This window comes from Mus caroli, chromosome 10 (genome assembly GCF_900094665.2).
Source record: "Mus caroli chromosome 10, CAROLI_EIJ_v1.1, whole genome shotgun sequence".
NCBI classification, from domain to species: Eukaryota; Metazoa; Chordata; class Mammalia; order Rodentia; family Muridae; genus Mus; species Mus caroli.
This window is the reverse complement of record NC_034579.1, coordinates 79,995,257-80,018,830: the sequence shown is the minus strand read 5'-3', so window position 1 is coordinate 80,018,830 and position 23,574 is coordinate 79,995,257. Positions and strand designations below refer to the sequence as shown.

At 45.2% G+C, this 23,574-nt stretch overlaps 1 protein-coding gene across 3 annotated transcripts in view; it reads left to right on the top strand.

Annotated features, from left to right (window-relative positions):
- Positions 1-23,574, top strand: part of Syn3 (synapsin III) — a 437,574-nt gene that overhangs the window by 356,826 nt on the left and 57,174 nt on the right. For all 3 annotated transcript variants that reach the window (XM_021173742.2, XM_029482726.1, XM_029482727.1), the window contains exon 7: positions 8,328-8,390. In XM_021173742.2, the coding sequence (XP_021029401.1) occupies positions 8,328-8,390 (63 nt within the window). The remainder of the gene's footprint in view (positions 1-8,327; positions 8,391-23,574) is intronic.

Genomic DNA, 23,574 nt, shown 5'->3' with positions numbered 1-23,574 from the left:
AACAGCAAGCAGAATTTCTGGAGATTCTCAAGCAATTTTTTTCCCTCACAATTGTCTTATGAGACCACTAATGCAGTTCTCTGTGGAAAAGAAGGAAAGAAAGAAAGAAAGAAAGAAAGAAAGAAAGAAAGAAAGAAAGAAAGAAAGAAAGAAAGAAAGAAAGAAAGAAAGAAAGAAAGAAGAAATATAACAAGCATGACCTGGGACTGGGACTATAACTCAGACAGCAGATACTTGCCTAGCATGCAAGAAATCCCAGGTTTGATTCTCAATATTCAAAACACTGAGCCAGGCATGATGGCACATGCCTGTTATCACAGCAATGGGGAAACGAAAGCCAGAGGTCATCTTTGCCTGTGTCAAGTTCAAGGCCAACCTGATCTAGGTGGGGACCAAGAGACCTTGTCTCTAAAGTAAAATGTTTTAAAACAATGTCCATGGCTGTAATGGGTAGTAAGTTTGGAGTGTTTGGGTTAATCTTCAGTAGAATGTCATTTCTGTTGCCCATGGAGAACTATCTGGGACACAGATATAGGTCGTGTGTGCTTCACATACAGACTCAGACACCAGAACAATGAAGTTCTGCTGTGTACTTTATTCCCCTTACAGACATAGCCCCTGGGATATGGGAGGCTGCCATAGGTTAGGGTTACTACTGCTATGATGAAACACCATGACCACAGCAACTCATAAAAAAAGCTTTTGATTGGGGCTGGTTTATATTCAGAGGGTTAGTCCATTCTTTTTTATGGCAGAAACATGTTGGTACACAGGCAGACATGATACTAAAGAGGTGTCAAAGAGTTCTATATCTGGATCAACAAGGAGAGAGGGGGGGGGAGAGAGAGAGAGAGGAAGAGAGAGAGGAAGAGGAAGAGAGGGAGAAGGGGAGGAGGAGGGGGGAGGGGGAGAGGGAGCAGGAGAGAATGAGACTGGCTGTGCCTGGCTTGAGCTTCTGAAACCCCAAAGCCCACCCCTCAATGAACCAATTCCTTCTACAAGACCACACCAATCCAACAAGGCCACACTTACTAATAATGCTATCCCCATGGGTCTATGGGGGCCATTTTCATTCAAACCACCACAGAGGCTAAGAAACCTACCCAAGGAGGCTCCTGTGGGAAGATAGGGCACATGGGTGGTGTAGGTAGACCCTGTATAAAGGAAAAACAATCTTGAAGAAAAGTAAATAAAAGGAAAGAACAGAAAGGTGAGGAAAGGAGAGGGGAGGAGAGAAGAAAGGAGGCAGGAAGAAGGAGGGGAGGGGAAAAAGGAAAGTAAAAGAACAGTGGGTAGCCCAGGAAATTTGGGATCCCGAGGAATCCTCTTTTCAGGAGCTTGAGGGTGGGCTCCTATACCCTGCCTTTCAGGTGTCTTTGGTCCCTGCTCCAGACCAACTCTTCCCCTGAGAATGTCCTCTGCATGCAACTGTCACCTGAAGAGTCCCCCCAGTAAGGATATAAGCTGGCAGCCTGAGCCTGCTACAACCCTAAGCTCATGCAGGCAAGAACAAGGAAAGCTTGTTGGTGGGGCCAGCCTGTGGGGTTGTTCATTTCTGACTATTGCACTTCTCAGGGAAACAGGAAATGTAAGAAAAAAAGGAATGCTTGCTTGTTGGTACGGCATGTTCAGTTTAATTATTCTAAATTTGTTACCAGTATTTTTCCAAGACACACTAGAAGCCGCAATGGGGGGGGGGAGGCAAAATAGAGGTGGAATATCAAAGCAGAGAGCCCATAGACCAACCAGCAAATACCGCCTAGCTACACCTTCCTGAGTACCAGCCCTTGACCTGGGATAGGAGAAGAATTAAGGAAGGCAGGGCAGGTGCCATTTCTATCTTAGGCACCCAGGTGCATGGCGGGACACATGAGTGAGGTTGGAATACAAGTGGAGAATATTCTTTGTAATAGCTGTAAGGTTGAAATGAAAGGTATCTGCAGAGCTTCTTAGCCAGAACTCTACAGTCCTCTGTACAGTCCTATTATAGGACAACCCTCTGATCTCAACCACAATCAGCAACAGACATAAACCCATTGCTTCTTAGGGAGCTTGATGTTAATGAATTTCCTATTGGAGAGTGGGGAAACTGAGTCACAGATCTGGTTGTGACTCAACCAATAGCCTATAGCTCTAAAAGTAGAAACCATATGCCTCCTGGATCCAGAGTTCCTGTTTCCACCATCTTACCCCACATTGCTCAGGTTCTATGCACACTAGATTTACCCTCATAGTCTGCAGGCTTCCATCCACCCACTGCAGAAAGTGCTTGGTAGCAGACAGCATGAGGATCCAGGGGTGTCACTACCACAGGGTGGCTAGGGTGAGGGGCTCTGGTAGATCCAGGCTGCTTCATTTTCTCCCTGGGTAATCTGTTTGTTTGTTTGTTTTGTTTTTTTGTTTTTTCAAGACAGGGTTTCTCTGTATAGCCCTGGCTGTCCTGGAACTCACTCTGTAGATCAGGCTGCTCTCGAACTCAGAAATCCACCTGCCTCTGCCTCCCGAGTGCTGGGATTAAAGGCGTGCACCACCATGCCCGGCTCCTGGGTAATCTTTAGAGCAATCTTCCACCTCTCTTTACCCCATTTCTTTGTATTTAAAATGAAAATTTAAAAATAGAAGCTACAACTGGAGAAATGGCTTAGTGATTAAGAACTCTTGCTGTTCTTCCAGATGACTAGAGTTGTTTGGGTCTCAGCATCCATATTCAGCAGGATCATAACCACCTGTAATTCTAGATCCAGAGGATCCTACATCCATTATGTACCAGGCCTGTGTGTTACCATTATGGTGGCAAGCAAAACAGAGGTCTTCATCCTCAGAACACCTATAGAGAAGTAGAGGAATGGGCTATAAAGAAATATACACACACACAAATACAAAGAGTGAGGGGCTCTCCTAGTTTGCTTTTGGTTGCTGTGATAAAACACTGACCAAAGCCAACTTGGAAGGGGACAGTAAGGATTTATTTGACTTACTGGTTACACTCCATCACTGAGGAAAGCTAAGGCAGGAACTTAGAGGCAGGGACTGAAGCAAAGGCCATGGAGGAGCGTTGTTTATTACCTAGCTCTTTGTAACCTATTTATCTTGCTTTCTTACACAGACTAGAACTGTTCACCCTGGAGTGGTATTTGCCTTGGAAGTCGGAGGCAGGAGCATCTCTGTGAATTAGAAACCAGTATGGTCTGCATTCTGAGTTCCAGGATAGCCAAAGCTACTTAGAGAGATCCTGGGGACAGAAAAAGAAAATACCCTCCACAGAAATAGAGACCTGGTTCAGTGGACAAGAGCACTTCCAGAGGCTTGAGCTCCCATCTCCTGTAGATCCCAACCCTCTGTAATTCCAGATCCAGGAATTTGGACACCTCTGGCCTCCAAGTGCCGACACGCATACCAAACTGTAATTTCAAATAATGAGAATAAATTCTCTTTTAAAAAGTTAAAATACCCCCCACCCGGCGGGCACACTTACAGGCCAATCTGATGCATGCAGTTCCTCAGTTGTGGCCCCCTTTTCCCAGATGACTCTAGTTTGTATCATATTGACAAAAATTAACCGGCACAATGAATAATCATACGTTCATCTGGGGAAGTGGGGAGCCAAAGCAGTGGGGAAGGCCCCTGATTTGAGCTCTTATACCAGCCCACTCTTGCAGAGCTCACCATACCCCGCTAAAAGTTATTAAAATGCCCTCCAATGACCTAAGCAACTCGAACTAGACCCTACCTCTTAAATGTCCTGTCTCCTCAGCACAAAGCCCTAGTCTTGGCTTCCTCCATGAGCCCTTGGAAACACACTCAGACTATAGCAATGTTTCAGTCAGAATCTAATTCTTCACATGCTTAAATCTTTATTACCAAGATTAGAGGTGGCACGCCTTGGGTAGGAAGTTATCCCAAGTGCCCACTGTGTAATTTCAGTTCCAGCCTCAGCCTTAGGATGGGGTTGGTTGAACCTTGGCTCAGACTGCCGGACTCTGATCTTCCCAAGGGAACACCCTGCAAGAACACAGGACCGCCCCACTTATTTTAGCTTCTTTGGGTGCTTTTGAATAAGGCCTTATCAGGGTGGGGAATCTGTTTTCAAAGATGGATCTGCCCCCTCCAACAGGATGTCAGGCCTCTTGCCATGGGGCAGTGCTGAACTCTGGAGTGTCTGGGGCCATGGGACCGGGAAAAGGGTCCCTGAGAAACCATCCCCAAGGAAACTAAATAAAGCTATTGTTGCAAAGGGAAGAGAAAAAATAGCCCAGCCAACAAGATGTTTTCTGTCCTCTGTGACCTGTCTGTGTTTGGGGAGGGGCTTGGCTGTGGCAAAGGGGGTGGAAATAGGAACGGCGCTTGGGGTCCATAGACACAGCATGGAAGAGGGGAACAGGGCAGAAGCGATGGGTAGCCACGGGGCCGTGCTGCTGCTCTAACCTGTCTGAGCTCAAGTGAATGGCTTGTTCTGTGTTCTTATCTATAAAGCCCAGGAAGGAAATGACGCTAAGGTACATTGCACAAGAGGTCCCTGGTCCTTCCTATTCCTGGCTCTGACATGACCCTTGAAAACCATCAGTCTTAGTCTGGGAGGGAAGGGTGATGTCATGGGTGGACTCTTCACATGCAGATTCATGGCACACACTTTGATTTCTGGAGATAAAACAACCGACCGTAGAAACCTATCCAGTATCTCCAAAGTCTGCCTATATTTCACTGGAAAGCTCCAAGCCTAGCCTCTTAGAGATAAAATACTAGCTCAAAGGACATTTACACAGGAGTGTTCTGTGGAAATTTGTTTGCAGTAACAGGGAAGGTGGGGGAGAAGGAGATGGAGAGAAATAACTACACACATATTTGTTCATTGGCAGGAAAGTAGCTAGAGTATTGCAGAATTGCATGGAACATGGTTGCAGTTCTTGCAGTGACTGGGTTAGGACTGTGTCATGGAAGGACTGGGCATGGTCTAGTATGTAGAGCTAAGCATGGGCAAAGGTGTAGCTTGGTGGCACATCAGCCCCTGGGTTCCCTCCACCGCATTGCAAAAGCAAGCGATAAGAGAGAGCTGTTTTGGAAAAAGTAAATGTCAATATCAACTATCCACGTGCAACAAGTGTGTAAACAGACACATGTGGTGTGCAAAGGGCAGAAGCACACCAGGCAGGCAAGAGGGGTCACCTGGGCTAGAGAAGGTATGGAGGGGTCAAGAGATGTCAGAAACGTGTATGGCAAAGGCAGCTTAGGACCAGTATAGGCAGGGCAGAGGCAAGGGAACACCCATCTATCTCCCCTCCAGTTCTACCTTTAAATGAGATGGAAGCAAAGCCTCCAATCTTTCAATTGCTGAGTTTGTCTGCAGTCTGCAGTGATGGCTTCATGTGATGATTGTGCCAGGCAACAAAAGATCCCTAATGAAAATGCACTCCGTGGGTACCTCACACTACTCAGACCAATAAAATGATAAAATGCAAGTCTCCCAAGGCTGGAGAAGTCATAGGCCCTAGGCAAGTAGATAATACAATCCTTTTGCTATATAAACATGATGTCAAAGTTCCTTCTAAATATTTACATTTATACCCATAGAGCTCCCAGCCTTGGTCAGAAAAGCATCTGCCTACATTGGGTGACAGCCAACACAGGGACTCAAATGCTCAGGAAAAGAGTGGAGTGCTCAGTCCTAAATGTGGCAAGGATGTCACACGCTCTAGGACTCAGGGATCATTGTGGAAAGGGTGGAGGGAAGAATGTGAGAGCTGGGGAGGGGAGACGTGATAAAGCTATGACTGTCGCACCCCCATGACCTCACAAGGCTGGGCCAATCAGCATGCCAACATGGATGAGGGAGTGTGTGTGTGTGTGTGTGTGTGTGTGTGTGTGTGTGTGTGTGTGTGAAAGTGTAAAAGAATATGTCCTTAAAGCACCAAAACTGAAGCTTAAAGATGTACAGTGGTACAGTGATTGTTAGGAATTATATAATAGTAACATTAAGAACAAATGCCGGGGAAGAATAAACACTGAATCCAAACACTGGCTCCCTCTGGGGAGGGAGGGAACAGGTTCAAGGAAAGAATTACATCAAGCTTTCAAGTGCTTGGGCAGGGTTTTGTTTCATCAACTCAATGCCCTTTGCTGCTCTTGAAGTTGCTTTCAGATGTGAAGCCCACAATAACCACCAGGAACACTCATGTCACTTAATATTAGGTGGAAAGAGTGGGGAACAAAATTGGATATGCACTGTGCTCTCAACTCCATAAAAACCAAACAAATAAAATAACAACTATAAGGCCTTTTCTCTCTCTCATTCTAGCATATGATAAGTCTGGGATGACTGTTATTGCCCTTTTTTATACTTAACAGTTTATCAAAGTTTCCAAATATTTACAGTGAGTGCATATTGCTTTTGGTATCAAAATCAAATACTACTTTTTTTATTTAAAAGATAAATTACTTCACCTTAGGGTTCGGGATTATGGCAATATTTAGCCTGAATTAAGGGGGAAATATTCAAACTGAGCTTAAAGTTTACAGAATCCAACTTAAGTTCTCAGCTGGCGAATTTTCTTATATGTAACATGCAATAATAATAATAATATAGTAATAAATACATATCTTCCAAGATTTCCTCAAGGGACCATTGTAGGAATGTAATGAAATGATATATACCTTGCTTTATTTTTTTCTTTCTTTTTTTTGACAAAATACCTGACATAATGCTACATGATGGGGAGAGGGTTTATTTTGGCTTACAGTTTCAAATGGGTCAGTCCATCCTGGGGAAGGGATGCTGCAACAGCTCACATCATGGTGGAGAGGAAACAGAAGGCCACTCTGACAGGAAAGGGCCAGGGCAGGACACAGTCGCCAAGGACACTTTCTCCACCTGAGACATTTTACCACCTCCCAGCTATGCCATCCTGCTTTGAATCCACCAAGGGCTTGGTCTATTCATTAGGTCAAAGTCTCAAGATCTAGTCAGCTCTGGGAATATACTGACAAATACACTCAGAAGTGTGCTCCATTAATCTCCTAGGTGTTTACAGCCATTGGGAAAGATTGTGTAATAGACACTCAGAGGGAAGAGCTGAATTCCTCAGGGCCCCTCATGCATAAGGACAAGTGCATTGTTGGGAACAACCCAGGACAGGGTAATAGATCACTTTCTGTAAAGCCTAAAGAAAGGGATGTGATGACTCCTGTTGAGAGACAATCTGACCCAAAGGGAAGACACTGACATCATTACTATGTATCAGGGCAAGATAAACTTTGACCTCCAGCAAACCAGAATAGATTCCTACAAATCAAGCGAACACCCTTCAAACAACAAGAGTAACAAATTGAAGCTCAGGCGTCAACCCTGCTTTCCTCTCAAATTTTCCCTCTCAGCATTCTTTATTTATGTCAAAGGGAGAGACACATACATACACCTCGAGAAAATGTTGCTGACAGTATAGATTGAAACATAGATTCTCTATACAGCCTTGTGTTGTGATAAGAAATGTTTGAAAGACCAGGCAGGTAAGGACTAGAAAACAGAGGGATGCTTCAAAGAAGTCAAGAGGTTGTTTTACACAGTGCCTGTCGGGTATAACTGATCGATGCTAGTAGCAAAAGTAGACAGGAATTCCTGCAGTGAGGAATGAGACTCTCCAGGTACCTAGAGTGTTATTGCAGGCAGAAGGGTGCTAGGAAAAACGAAGCTGCTAATCTCTGAACTTACCATTTTAGATTCCTGACATAGAACTGAAGAGATGTCTCAGTGGTTAAGAGCACTGGCCAGTCTTCTAGAGAACCTGGATTCAATTCCCAGCATATACATGGCAGCTCAGAACCATCTGTAACTACGGTTCCATGGAATCCAGAACCCTCTTCTGGCCTCTCTGTACACCAGGCACATATGTGGTGCACATACATTCATGTAGACAAAGTACCCATGCACATAAAATAGTAAAATAGTTTTTTAGAAAGAATTCCTGCCATTTTCATGTCCATCCCATTGTGTGAACTGGTATTATCATCCCGATTTTGCAGATGAGAAAAAGAGGCATGGATCCATGTAATGCTTTGCCCACAGCTGCACTATGACAAAGCCAAAATGTGAAATCAGTTGACTGGAACATCTCCATCTCTACAGTCTATCCGGTGCCCCCAGACAAGCTAGTCCTGGGAGTTCAGGTGTGCAAAGGCATATTGGAGCGATAGCAGAGTGGCTTCCTACAGAGAATTCTGTGGGGATCCCTGAAAGCATTCTATGTGTGAATCTTTTTACAGAGCAGATAGCCCAGAGCCTCTCTGTGGCAATGCTCTGAGATTGCTAATAAGTGATTTCCTCTTGTATCTTTCAGCTCACAGCCCCGAACTTCCCTGTGGTGATCAAGCTGGGACATGCCCATGCTGGCATGGGAAAGGTATGAGAAGCACTTGAACACACATAGTGGATACAATCACAGCTTCCCCAGACCATTAGCCCTGTGCACTTGGCACAGTCCCCCAGAAAAAGAGTGTCAAAAGGAATCCACAATCCTCCTTCTGCTCCCAGCTCATAGTCCTGTAAGCTTGCACGCATGTGCTGTCTCTCTATCTCCGCCTGAGCTCTGGACATCACCTTGAATTGATAGCTTACAGTTCTCTGTGATTATAGCTTAAGAGACATGAAGAAATAACCTTTTCCAATAATGATTCTTTTGTACCAAGTAGCTGTTATCTTCTCCTGTCTTATTTGTCCCTGCATCGCCTGCCTGCTGGACCAGCACCACAAAGGTGCAAACTTGGCTGCACAGCAGGAGCCTGGGGAATCAGTCAGCTTCCACCAGACTAAACAGTATATTTTACACAGTCTCAGACGACAGCCAAAGAGGCTAGATTGGTTAGCCTCTCAGGTGCAAGTGTCAAAGCTCAACTCAGTTTGGAGAAAAACCCTGATCCGTTTGGCTTGGACAAACGGCTAAAGTCTCACTTCCCAGGACCACCTCTCATGGAAGATTGCTTGGGTTCCTGTACCTGCCTCCCAGGAGAGGGACATAGGGATAGGTCAGCCCCAGAGAAGAGGAAAAGCCAATCCTAGACTTGAGGGCAGTGGGGAGTTATTGTAGTATACCTCTCAGGCCTCAGCAAGAGAGCTGAGGAGTGAGCAGGGGATAGCCTTGTCTTCACAGCTGTACAGTTCTGCCCTTCCTTCATGTCTGTCTTCTTCTCCACCCACCAGGCTGCCTGATGCTCTCTTCCACTCGGTGTTCTTCCCATTCAGGTGGATAAGGAAAAAGTCAAAGATTCAGGGTCAGGCAGGGAGAGTGGGGTACATTCTAAACCAGCCTCTTTAGGCTTCTTCACCCATTAGATGATTCTAATAACAGCCTCTAAAAGTGAGTCTTTCTGTATGAACCAGCCTTCTGTCTCTGTGACAAAATGAGTAAGAAAATCATCTTCTAGAAGGGTTGTCTGCCTGCCTGCCTGCCTGCCTGCCTGCCTGCCTGCCTGCCTGCCTGCCTGCCTGCCTGCCTCCCTATCTCTCTGCTTTGGATTGTTTGGGAGTTTTTGAATCATGGTTGTCTAGGCTTGTTTTGGGGCCTATGTTAGCACAGTTCGACATGGCAGAGAGGGTAGAGAGGGTAGAGAGGGTAGAGAGGGTTTGGTGAATTAAAACTGTTCATGTCGTGGCAGCTGAGAAGTGAGAGGAAGGAGAAATTGATAGAGTACATAACAAGCCCCTCCCCTGGAAAGCAATGCTATGAATCCATTGATGAGATCTGAGCCCTCCTGATCCAATCACCGCCACCACCCCCAAGCCTCTGCTTCTAAATTGCTACAATGGGGACCAAACCTTCATCGCTGGAGTAGGGGAAGATATTTAGTACCTAAACCATAGTAAGTGCAGACTCCTTAGAACACACACAGGATAAAAATAAAACCGTTTGCCTCTTTTCCCCTTACTATATCCAGGGCCTGGGGTGGGCCCTGATAAACAGATAGGGGGATTCCTCTCTAGAAACCTATTCCCTCTTTCTCCACTTCCTTCTCTACATCACAATCTGGCTGTAACTTCCTCCTTTTCTCCTCCTCCTCCTCTTCCTCTTCATCCTTCTTTTTCTCTTCCTCTTCCATCTCCTCCTCCTTTTCCTCTTCTTCCTCCTGTTCTTTCTCTGGGCTGAAAGTGGCTTCCCTGTGGTTCCCAATGGCCTTCATGCTAATTCAGTGGGCATTCTTCTGACCAGAACTGGTGTCTCTGTATCTCTTAAGCTTTCTAGGAATCCCTTCTACCCTAGGATTTTCCTCTAGTGGCCTAGAGGAAAATTCTGATTCACGTTCTTCTCCCAGCTTTCTTCTTCAGTTTCACTGATTATACATTCCGTCTCTTTCAAGGATAAATTCTCCTGTGCCATCCCTGTCTCTGGCCACTCCATAAGCACACCGATGTCTCTCTAACTCCCTCAGCTTCAGCTGCCACCCTCATCTCAACAGCCTCCTGAGTCATATTTCCTATATACACAGTCACGTTCCTATCTCCAATTACCTCCTGTATTGTGTTCCCTTGTCTCCATGGAAATGTTCCAAACAATGTCTGTTATCTCCCCATCTCCTCTTCATCTTCCTCCTTTCCTGTGACTTCCATGTCTGCAACAGAAACCTGACATTCTGTTATTTCAAAACCGAAATCAAAGAGCAAGGGCATCTCAGGGGTGGAAGGCTTGGCCAACACGTTCCAGGCCCCGGCTTATCTTCCACTTCCAGCACAGCAAAAATGCACAAACAACTCAGAGATTTAAGAATCATCTCTGCCTCCTCCATGGCCAAATGGTCACCAAGTTCTTGTCATTTGACCCTTGTTTCTCTACTTGCTCCTTTCCATCTGTCCACTGTCACCATCCTGGACAGCTCTGGTAAAGTCAGAGGGCTCCCAATGACTTGGTTATAGCCCTGAAACTTAAGATAATCCCAAGATGAAATAAAGAAATGCCTACAGACATGGATGCCATTCCTAAGTGAGAGGGAGGTCCCAAAGGCTAAGAAGTCAATCTCCAAAGCAGAAAGGTGACACAGACCAAAGCAAACACAGGTTTTCTAGAATGCTGCCATGGGGCAAAGAAGGAGCTTTCTCCTTATCTTTGAAATTAGAAGACCTGCAAGGAACAGTCTGGGAAAGCTGACTGAGCAAATGACATCATGTTTGTGCTGAGAAGGTAAAGAACACAGCACGTACCTCTTAGAGTCTTTGTGCCTTCTCCTAAGAAGGAAAATGGGTGACTGGAGACTCCAAGGAAAAGCATGCCCTAGAGATACCTGGTAAGGAGGTATCAATGACCTTGACATTGTTTAAAACCTGCTCAGGACCCAGTGGACACAGTCATTGGTCCACACACATGTACTCCTGTGATCCACACATATGTACTCCTGTGGTACACACACATGTACTCCTGTGGTACACACACATGTACTCCTGTGGTACACACACATGTACTCCTGTGGTACACACACATGTACTCCTGTGATACACACACATGTATTCCTGTGGTTGGTACACACACATGTACTCCTGTGGTACACACACACACATGTATTCCTGTGGTTGGTACACTCACATGTACTCCTGTGGTATACACATGTACCCCTGTGGTTGGTACACACACATGTACTCCTTTGATGCACACATATACTCCTGTGGTACACACATATGTACTCCTGTGGTACACACACATGTGCTCCTGTGGTATACACACAGACCAGTGCCTATTCTACACTGGGAGTGAAGATTAATAGGACCCAGTCCCTGTCCTCAAAAAATTGTAGAGACCATCTCCTATGTAAGTAAGGGTAAAGCCAAATGTAATGACACCTATAATCCCAGTACACAGGAGACTAAGGTAATAGGGTCATAAGTTCAAGGTTTGCCTGAGCTGTTTAGCAAGAAAGACCCTATATCAAAAGCAAACAAATATACAATATTTGTAAATGGAACATGATGGAAGACTATGCAAAGAATATGGAACCTAAAGGAAAGAACTTAATTCCACCTCAGACATGGAGTCTCCTACAACAGTGGAATCTCTCAAACAGGTCATAGCGTAAAAGACTGTTTTGCCCAATATGGACATACTTTGAGCAGGGTATAACACCAATTCGATAGATGGATTAATTCATTCATGAGGTCAGGGCTCTCGTGGGCCATTCGCCTCCCAAACCCCGTGGGAAAAACCATCTGAATGAGCTGACTTCTTGATTTGGAAAGTCTAATAGATAGTAGTCTATGCTGATAATGAGAATGAATATGCCAAGAAAAAGAAATCAAGCTGCCAAGAAGGTATTCGAAAGTTGCACAAGGTTGAGTGTGCCTGGAGCTTGAAGGAAACCCATAAATCAGGGAGGAAAACAAAACAAAACAAAACAAAAAACAAGACAAGAGATGGACAAACTCCCTTACATTAAAACTAAGAAGAGCGGGTACCATAAGATAAAGGATAAAGGAATCAAAATCTAATGAAACACTGTAGTTTGCTAGGAGTGGGGAGGATTCCTTAGCCAAGCAAGGTGAAATTGTGGGTTTGCTGATTAGTGTTTGTGTTTTGTTCAGTTGTTGTTTGTTGTTGTTTTGTCAACTTGACACAAACTAAGGTCATCTGGGTTGAGGGAACCTTGAGTGCTTGCCTTCATCAGATTGCCTACAGACAAGTCCATGGGGGCATTTTCTTGATTCATGATGCATGTGGGCAGTGCTATCCCCTAGGCTGGTGGTCCTGGCTGGTATAAGAGAGCAAACTGAGCAAGTGCTGGGGAGAAATCCAGTAAGCAGCACTCCTCCATGGCCTCTGCCTCAGTTTCTGCTCTGATTTCCCTATGCTGGGCTGTGATTGGAACATGTAAGCCAAAAAACAAAACAAAACAAAACAAAACAAAACAAAACAAAACAAAACAAAACCCATGGCTCCCTAAGTTCCTATTGATCATGTGGTATTTGAAAGAAAACCAGGACAGGGGTGGGGGTGGGGCATGCCATGAGCTTTGCAGCAGCGATGCTAAATAAGCAGATGGAGACTTGCTTCCTAGAGGACTCTGAGCCACGTCTGAAAATAGCTTTAGTTGTTACAGTTAGGGTAACAGGGAGGTCCTTCTGGAACCTACCAGGAGGAAGCCAGGGTGCTGGTCAACACCCCCAATATACAAGAAAGCTTCCTACAACAAAGAACTCTACAGCCACAAACATCATCCATATTAAATGGAAGGAAAAATCATTGCATTTGGATAAATTTGATTTTATTTCCTCCATTGAACATTTTACAAGGCTGGAAACCAGACAATGCTGTGGGGATTGTAGAGTTCAACATCCAGTATATTGTAGTATTTAAAAGTCCACACAGGACTCCATATCAGTGGATCCATGGCTGGGGGGGTCAACCAACAGACCCAAAATGAATAAGAAAAAAATTGTCTCCATTCTTAAAATGACTATTTTTCTTGCCATTATACTCTAAAGTGGTATGTATATTGTGCTATGAATACAGAAGCTGTATACAGAAGGTGCAGCTATTATACCATCTTATATAAGGGACATGCGCATTCACAAACAGGTTTTTATAGTCTTTTTTAAGCATTTATGATTTATTAGAGATTCAATGTGAGAATTTTTTCTGTCTTTCTTTTTTAATTATTTTATTTTTAATTAATTATTTTATTTATTTACATCCCAAATGTTGCCCCCACTTCCAGTCCCTCCCTCCAAGAGTTCTTTACCCCGTTCCTTCTCCCCTTCAACTCTAAGAGGGTGCAACCCCAGGGCATCTCCCTTCTCTGGAGCATCAAGTCTCTACAGGATTAGGCACATCCAGTGTTTACAGTGTTACGCTTTCAATGTTTTCCTCTTTGGAAGCAGCACATTACAGCAACTTTGGATACCATTTGAATATGGATCCCACCACTTGCGAGTTGGGACACCGTAGATAAGTTACCTTGCCTACCCTCGCCCACCATAATTCCTTCTTTTGTGAAGTGAAGATAATGATAGTGGTATCAGCATCACATCACGTGCTGATTGTAAGGATTAAGAGCAACTTTGCTCTTCTTCTTTGCTCATATTCTATTTCAGTGCTGGGAGAAGTGGACACTCAGTGGATATTAGACGACAGTAGAATGGTGGAAGCCTGAACCCACTCTGAGGACCCCAAACCCAACTGAAGTAAGCAGGAGATGACTAAACATCATCAGCTGTCAGAGTTCACTTGGCTGCAAATTCAGTCTGAGTCAAATGAGTGTCAGGCTGCCAAGCGCTTACCTCAGCAAATGACAAATATGCATAGATGAAAATGGGCTCAGCTGCATTACCCATTGTAAAAATAAAGTTTATAACCACCAGAGTAGCTAAAAATGAAAAGATTAATAACACTAATTGTTGGCAAGGACTCAGAGCCTATTGCTTCGAAGTTGAAGACAGAGGAGTTCTTTTGGTGTAGCTGGCTCTATATGCATCACATACAACACAAAGCGGCTGTCATAGTAGTTTTGATTTTAACTTCCAAAACTCGTGTATCTGTTAACAGTAGACAAAATTACAGTGTATTCATGCAAGCTAAAGGTTTGAGGAATACAAGGAAACTAAACTACTTACTTGTACAGTGTGAGTGAATCTCACACTGTCGAGGAAACCAAGTCAGATACTTAGGGATTCTGATTTTGATCATTTCATTCACATGAAGTTGAAAGCCCCAAGGGAAACTAGAGTGTTTTAGGTTCCTATAGTTAACTGGGATTTTTTAGGTGATAAAAGATTTAGGATTTAGAAGGGCAGGTCTGGAGCTTAGTAGTTGAATACTTTCATGACATACACAACTGCCCAGATCATCTCCAGCACAGCAAGACAAACAAGTTAGAGTAGAAGTTATCTTCAGGGCTAGTGCTCGCTGAGCTGAGGTTTAAGTGGGCAACGTTCTTGACCTGGTGGTCAAGAATGGCTACAGGGATGTTTGCTTTGTGTCTACTCACAGAATTGTCTGTTGTGTTGTGTGTCCTTTCCCATAGGTGTATTAGATTTCAAAATACCACAAGGTTTTAAACTAGAACAGATATAGGGGATATAGGCCTGGATCTGTGATATCCAGAACAAAGGAAGAGGCTATAGCTAGAAGCGTGTGTTCAATTCTTGATTGTGCTCTAATTCCGGGAGTTCAAGGAAGACACTGACATACTGGTGAGTGAAGAATAACTAACAAAGGAATGTGCTATCTAGTCCTGCAGGACCAGAGATGCTGAAAGCAGCATTCTCAAAAGCATGAAGCACAGATGAGGAATCTTAGACCTGGAGGACCAGAGATGCTGTAAGCAGCATTCTCAAAACATGAACCATGAATGAGGAAGCTTAGACCTGTGGTTTCTACACTCATCTGGTGAGCAAGGCAGGGGAAAAAGTCAGGGTCAGGTTTGTTGAAGGAGCAACTTTATAGCAATAAGAACACTGGAGACTGTCCAACTTCTCAAGTGGGGTGTTCTTACCATTATACAGGCAGTGTCTTAGCAGATGTCTGAGCCCCTAAAATTCAGACATATATGTAGGTGCAAAGAGTTTGCTCTTTCTCATAGGTAACTTTGCACAAAGGCCTCATAGTTCCAAATATGAGGGCTCCAACCTGTAATCCCCATACCAGGGATGTTAAGGCAGGACGATTGCTATAAGTTAGAGACTAAGCTGAGCTACATAGTTTAGCCTACTACATACCTAGCTGGGCTATGTAGTGGGACATTTTTCTCAAAATGAACAGAAAATGGCACCTCTGGTAGATCCCTGTATTACTCTTCATTGATGAGTTTCTATAGCTTGAATCAATTGAAAGGAATGGTGTAATATATCACCATTTGAAGGAATTTAGAATCACCATGGAAAATCCAGGTCTGGATGTATCTATGAGGGTGGTTTCCAGAAAGGTTAACCCCAAGAGAAGAGACTCCTCCTGAATGTGAGCAGCACCGTGCCTTAGGCTGGGGTTCCAGACTAGATAAACAGGAGGAAGCGAACTGAGCACTGGAACCCATCTCCCTCTGCTTCCTAACTGTGGATACACCGTAACCAGCTGTGTCAAGCTCCCCACACCATGACCTCCCACGCCGTGAATCAAAATAAGCCCTTCGGTGCTGACACAGTTTATGTCAGTCATTTTGCCACAGCAATGAAAAAACTATTATGCCATCGCAGCATTAAAGGACAAGTTCAAGGCATCTCCTGGGGAGGCTGAGGCAGAGGGATGCCCTGAGACCCCAGGAATTAGAGGCTAGCCTAGAGAATATAGCGAGACCTACTTTCAAACAAGAAATGATGAAAGAGTCAAGTCTACGTCCCAGGTGCAATGTGGGGAAAGCATGTAGACTATTTCACCGAGTCTCTGACCTGAGTCTGGACTCCCCATACACTGGTTATATGCACTAAAATCTCTACATCTCTAACACAGAAGTAATAAAGTCCCCCCTGGGGTTATAGTGACACCACAATCAATACATCAGTCCTGCTTAGGAAGGTGACAGGTAACACTGGTATATGATTACTATAAGAGAGCTTCAAAGTCCATCTGCAAATATAAACCATTATTTTGATTAACCGCTTACTGAGTTAAACTAAGCAGGAGAACCCGAAGCCCTAACTCTTCCGGCTGCATAGCTACATACAGGGTGTTGTCCCTCCAAAAGAAGTATCAGGCAGTGAATGGCCGAGCTGAAGCACTCTAGAGAGAGTCTGTCTGTTCCAGAGGACCAGGTGTCGGCCCCAGGTGCAGCGCCTCCAGCAGCCCCAGCATCTCACGTACTCCGACTTGTCCCCGTTCACTGCTGTCATCAGTTCCAAGCAACCCGGAACTCAGATCCCTTCCCTTAGGCTGACTCATGTAGCCAGCTTTCCCAGCTGTCTGCTCTTCAAGTGGGCGGCAGTGGCGGCCCTAGACCTCCCTGCTGGAGAAGGAGAAGGAGATAAGCGAGTGGAGGAATAGGACCCAGGGGAACAGTTAAGAAATCATAAGATTCTCCTGACACTGGGAGTGTGCCAGAAAGGAGAATCATCTGTGCCTTGTGGTCAAGGGAAGCCTGTAGGGTGTGAGTGACGTGGCTTGCAGGACCAAGGCCTGGCTTCTATGAATAAGGGTAATCCATTGTCTATTTCTATCCATATGTATTTCACATATGAACGTACACACAACTTATAGGCTCCTGCCTTTGGATTTTAAAACATGACCCTTCTGAATGCTCAGTGCCGGAGGGAACAGGCATTCTATGGCTCTGTTAACCTGTTCTGTATCATATGAAAGACAGAGTCCTCCAGACTGAGAGCTCAATAGCAAGGATTTAAGGCTACAATCTTCCCTTGCATTTGGTTTATCTTCCACTCGCACATCCTTGGTTCACTGGAAAGAGCCTTGTCCTAGGTTCAAACCTTGTCCTTAGCTTGTCCTGGCATCCTCTCCATCTCTGGAGTCTGCACTGCTCCTGTGGACCTGTCATTTAAACATAAATGTGGCATCCCTATACATGCATATGCCTTGGTTTTACTTATCCATCACTTGAGGACCAGTAAGGCCAAGAACATCAACGTGGCATGTGGCTATGGAGTCGGGAAGAAAGCTGTGGAGAGACATGATTTCCAGCTCCAGTATCTCTTACTTGTGATCCCATTGCCTCTGCCATTTGCCATCACTGGAAACTTGAGAAAAATGTCTGAACTTCCCAAGACTTCAATCTCACTGAGATGGCCCAGAGCAGATTTTGGTAGTGAGCTAGGAGAAGAGAGAACACATTAACAATTTCTATATATGTGGCATCTATGTCCCAAAATGCATCATCTGAGCCCCCAAGTCTCCCTGGGCATTAGATCTAAGCCCTGATTCTCACAGGTCCCTCAGGGACATCTATCTTACCAAGGTCACAGATTAGCAGATCAGAGGCAGGGCACTGGAGAAATTGAATGATGGGCAAAGTGCTTTCTGGGTAAGCATGAAGACCTGAGTTCAGATTCCCCAGCATCCATGTAAAAGCTAGGTGTGGTGGCTCCTGTCTGTAACCGTGATGTACTGGGAACAGAGACAAATGGATCCCAGAGACTCTCAGGCCAGATTGGTCTAGCCAAAACAGTGAGCTCCAGATTCAGTGAGAGACCCTGTCCAGAAAATAAGGAAAAGGGTGGTAGAGGGAGACATTTGACCTTGGTATCTAACCTCCACTCATGCACACACACACACACACACACACACACAACAATAACAACAACAACAAAAAAAACAGGGTCAGAATCAAGGTCATCAGGTCTTACAGTTTCCTCTTCTTGCTGCCTGGTAAGGAGGTAACATTGCCCCTGGTGTTTCACAGAGCCCACTCAGGACTCGGTGGGTACAGTAACTGACCCATGCTCAAGCTCATGTCCTTCACTGGTACACCTACAGACTAGTGCCTATTCTGCACTGGAGTGAGAGAATCAATACAACCTAATCCCTGCCCTCAAAAATTTGTAGAGAGACTATCTCCAGTTTAAGTAAGGGTAAAGCCTGGGTGATGGTACTGTAATCCCAGTATACAGGAGGCTAAGGAAGTAGGGTCATGAGTTCAAGGCTAGCCTGAGCTTTTCAATGAGACAGTATCTCAAAAGTAAATAAATTTACAATCCTTTGACATGGAGCATGATGAAAGACTGTGCAAAGAACTTAAAAGATAGAACGTAATCCCACCTAGGACATGGGGTCTGTTAACATGGTGGAATCTCTAAAGCAGGGTATAGCTGAAAGACCGCTGTTTTACACAGTATGGAAATGTTTTCAGCAGGGCACAGCATGATTGTAACAGTTTCATAGGTGGCTTAGTTCATTTGTCATATGAGAGACCACAAGGATCACCCTGATGGAATCAGGTCTTCCAAAAATAAGGCAAAGAGCCAGCCTCGGTGGAGTGTTGATGTTTAAGAGATTTCACAAGCCCCACTTGGGAGCATGCAGTACCTTTGAGAGGAGCACTGACCTTTCATGGAAGAATGGCAATCGTTTTCTGGTCTACTGACCTCCTGACAGCCAACAAGATTCATCTCAAGAGAATGAAGAATAGACCAATGCCTTCCAAGGCTAGGTTTCAAAAGAGTGTGTGCCCTACCACATTCAGGCCCTATTTGTTGTGGCCACAGAGGCCTAGGAATGGCCTCCTATAGGAGGAGTAAGAATAGCCAGTTCTTACAGATGTTGACACACAGAGGCTCTCCAGGAAATGCATCATAGCTTTAAAAACAAGACCTATCTTGGAGCAGTTTAGATTTCTGTTTCTTTTCTGCTTTCCTGGCAGTGTTTGCCAGCCCATCCTGACACTGTGTGTAACAAAAGACCACAGAGGTCTTTCTCTCAGAGCCTCAGAGAAAGGAGTTCAACATGAGGACTGGCTCCCACACTCCTCACCACGGGCAGTCATAAATAATAGAGAAATTATAGACTGCAGGCTAGGGAGGTGACTGAACTGGCAAGATGCTGGTCTTAGAAACCTGTGGGCCAAGAATGTATGTTTGGGGTTTTGTTTTCTTAAAGCCAGAGTTGGGAGCATGCATTTGTCTTCTCGGTGTCAGGGAGACAGAGACAGGCAGATCCCAGCTGCCAGTCTAGCTGAGGTACTCGTTCCAGTCTGATAGGAGACCCCATCTCAGAAGACAAGGTGAAAGACTACTGAGGTACAACACCCAAGACTGACCTCTGGAAGACCAAGAAGAAGTTCATCTCAAAAAGCTGCACAGGACATGCCCATATTGTTTCCTTGTGTTCTGGTGCCAGTGCTCAAGGAGGTCAGCTTCCAGGAAGTTCTAGCAGCCCACTCAGAACACAGCCTGGTGTCTGTTGAGCCTTTCCCTAGACAGATTCTCAGGAAGACTACTATAGTCTTACTATCAGCCCACAGGAGCAGTGATGTTCTCAGACAACCACCTGCCTTCCTGGCGTCACAGCACAGACAGCTGCGCAGTGAGTTTCCTGGAAGGGAAACCAGTCACAACTCTGGCTTCTTGGAAATAGCAGGAGTTTGGGGAAGCTGGCAGTTTGGTTTGTCCAGGAAGGCCAGGAAGATATAATGTGGATTTGCTGTGTTTGGGAATATCCGCATGCATGTTTGGGATTGGAGAAACATGTTCACACTCTCAGATGCCACTAAGCCTGGATGCTTGAGGTGGCAATGGCAGATCCTGTGTCTGTCACCCTGACTTCTAGCCTCCACCCTAAGAATTATCCCACCAACACCCCTTCCAGGGAGAGGCCTGAAATGCAAGGGAGACCTAGTGCTGAGATGATAAATGCTACCCAGCCTTTTGAACAACAAGGCACTTGAACATGGTGGTGTGTATGCAAAGATTCTACTGGAAGCTGATGGGTAGGGTCTGAGGTTCCCAGACACCTACAAGACAAGGACAGCAGCGTTGACATCTGTTAGGATGTACTCAGTGATAGTTCTAGTAGGTCTGACTCTAGAGTCGGGCAGACCCAAGCTCCTCCACAGCCCTGTCAATCAAGCGTGCCTCATAAGAAGACCACCTGCAGCAGCAGCAGTAGCAGCAGCAACAATAACACTGGGAGCCTTTTTTAAAATGCAGAATGCAGACCTGCCACAGCCCTGCATCACTAACAGGTGACTCATATACTGTTATGCATGGCCAAAATTTTAGATCAGAGAATGCAATCTCAGATGGCCCAAGGGACCAGGAATCCCACAGTGAATCAGGAAATCCAGAGAGGGACATTGGTAACCTAGAGGCAAAGGCCATGCTAGCAGATAAGACAGCTACAACTCAGCTCCAGCCATTTAAGACTGTGCAAGGCCAGGAAGGCCCTGGGATACCTGATCGTCTCATTCTCTTACCATAAGTCTGTCCCCTGCTGTTTTTAAATCTTTGTGCCACCAGGTTGATGCCGCCGATTTCACATTATAGACCTGGGGTTTGGAGTTGCCTTCACTTTGCTGAGGGCTGCAGAGCCTAAGGACTGACACTTCCCGTTGTGTAATGGATCTGAGAGGTGAAGTCCTGGCTTAAATTCTTCTGAAGTGTATAAGCCTGGGCAAGCACTCAACTTTGGGGTCTTTTGTTTCCTCACTTGGGAATAAGGATCCCTGCTAACTGCATATGGGATTATCCCATTGGCAAGCCACGGTTAGGAAGATGCTGACTTACCTCCTCTAGATCCGGACTGCTTCCAAAACGGTCCTATGTAGACAGATCACCAGGAATGCCATTAAGGTACAGATTCTGTCAACAGCCTAAGGAACGCTTGGGAGGTGCCGCCGGGGCTTCTGTATTTCTAAGAAGCCCACGGGGGATGTCAGGGATGTCAGTGTTTCTAGTCCATGATCTGGGTCAAAGGTCAGAACCTTACATCTTACTCCCCAATGGGCATATGTTCCCTGTTGCTGCTATTCCTTGCCCCTGAAGAACTAAGTAGCCATAGAGACACAGGTGAATGTGTATAGCTGTCTTCCCATAGAGCTTTATGTTTGGACATTGCAATTCTAATTTCAGGGCCTGGAGACAGTTGCAAACCATATCGTTCTTGCTGCATAAACATGAGGGCCCAGAGCCATGTAGAAAAACAAGCAGGGTTTCATACTTGCAGAACCCGTGCTGAGGAGGTGGAGATGATAGTCAGATACCTGTCGCTAGCTGGCCATCTAGACTAGCCAAATTAACAAGCTCCAAGTCATAGTGAGAGACTCGATCTGAAAACAAAAACAGGAAGGAAGGGAGGGAGGGAGGGAGAGGAGGGAGGGAGAGGAGGGGAGGGAAGAAGGGAGAAAGGAAAAGAAAGGAAGGAAGAAGGCAGGCAACCAAGTTTATGACCTAATATTCTAATATCTACATATATACACAGCAGGTGCTTGTATATCCTGCCACTCCCATATACACAGCGTGTGCATGTGTACCCCCCTACGCATATACAAGGAAAGTTTTATTTAATGTCATTTTAACATATTATAGAATATTGTTCATCTTTGTATTTATTTCAGGATTAAGAGTGTAAACACCGTCTCTGGTCTGTTTTGTGGAGAGTATGTGTGTATATATGTTTGTAAGTGAGTATGTATGTGTGTATGTATGTATGGAAGTATGTACGTATGTGTATATGTATTGTGTATGTATGTATCTACGTATGTGTGTGTGTGTTGTGTATGTGTGTATGTATGTGTGTGTGTGTGTGTGTGTGTGTGCGTGTATGCATGTATGTGTGTATGTATGCATCCTAATCTGGCATCAAACTTTGTGATTCACCAGCACCAGTCCCTTGATCTTTATCCCACTACTCTGGGCTTGTAAACACCAACTTTGAACTGCATCAAAATAGGCCACAGGCCTGTCTTAGCACTCAGGTATCAGTTAGCAGAACTCTGCTCAAGACCATTTTGAAATCTAAGACTGACCCTCTTTCTCACCTAGCAGATGACCAGCCAGGGTATATAACATGTGTCCCTGTCTTCAGCTCTCTCCCTGCCTAGGCCAGGGCCCGGAGCAGTTGAAAACAAGTCCTTTTCCCTGCACAATGAGTAGGAGCTGGGAGGAGGAGGTGTTGCCCGTGGGGCTGACATTTGTCCGGTGCCTCCCTTCCCTTCCATTCAATCTCACACTCAGCTCTGTGCAGTAAAAATGTGACCTAAAGAATCAGTGACCCGAGCACTCATCACCAGCACCCGGAGATTTGATTTATTAAAAGCAAAAGAGGGAAGGAGTCCAAAACAATAAGCAAGATAATTAACTCCCAAATAGTCCATTAAACTTGCCATCATGGCCCTCCCCTCCTCTTCCCACCCCTGGCAGCGTCTAACCAGGCAGCAGGGTGTGACCATACTTTAGGCTCTGCTCCCTGGACTTCAGAAGGCTTGGAAGAGGGGCAAAGGTTTTTGAGGGTTTGAGCCCAGTGGCTAGTGATGGCCTTAATGCTGGGATCCTTCCAGAATTTATAAGTTGGGCCTTTATGCATCTCTCAAAGTCATGTTGGAGAGGCATGTCCTCGAGGAAGTGATTAGAACATGAGGGACCCACCCTCGTGAATAGAGTTACAAAAGAAGCCAGGGAAATGCACTAACTAGCCCCTTCCACAGGGTGTAGACACAGGAAAAGGCTCCTCTATAAAACCCTCCTCATCTAGAGCTTGGATGTTCCAATCCAGAACTGTGAGTCATGGGCGACTGTTGTTCATCAATTGTACCGCCAAAGGTATTTTGTTATAGCAACCCAAAAAGCTAATGGCTCTTGCATTTATCTAATAAATATTGATAGATGTGATGCCCAACTATTTTAAGCTGGGGGGTTGGTGAATGCTTAGTGACTATTTCCGCAAATATATTTGTGAATTTTCTTGAATCTGTGATAAAATGCCTGACAGAAGTAACATAAGGGGAGAAAGGTGTGTGAGGGAGGCCCAAGGTTCAGAGGGTCTCAGTCCATCATGACAGGGTGGCTCATGGCTGTGGGAGCCTGTGACAGATACTCCTCATATGAAAGCTGAGGATGTCAGTCAAACCCAGAAGCAACTGCAATCTACAAGAGCCCACTCCTAACAATCTTTTACTGAACCAGACTCCACCTCTTTTGGAATTCACAGTCTTCAAAATACCACCCTAAGATGGGGA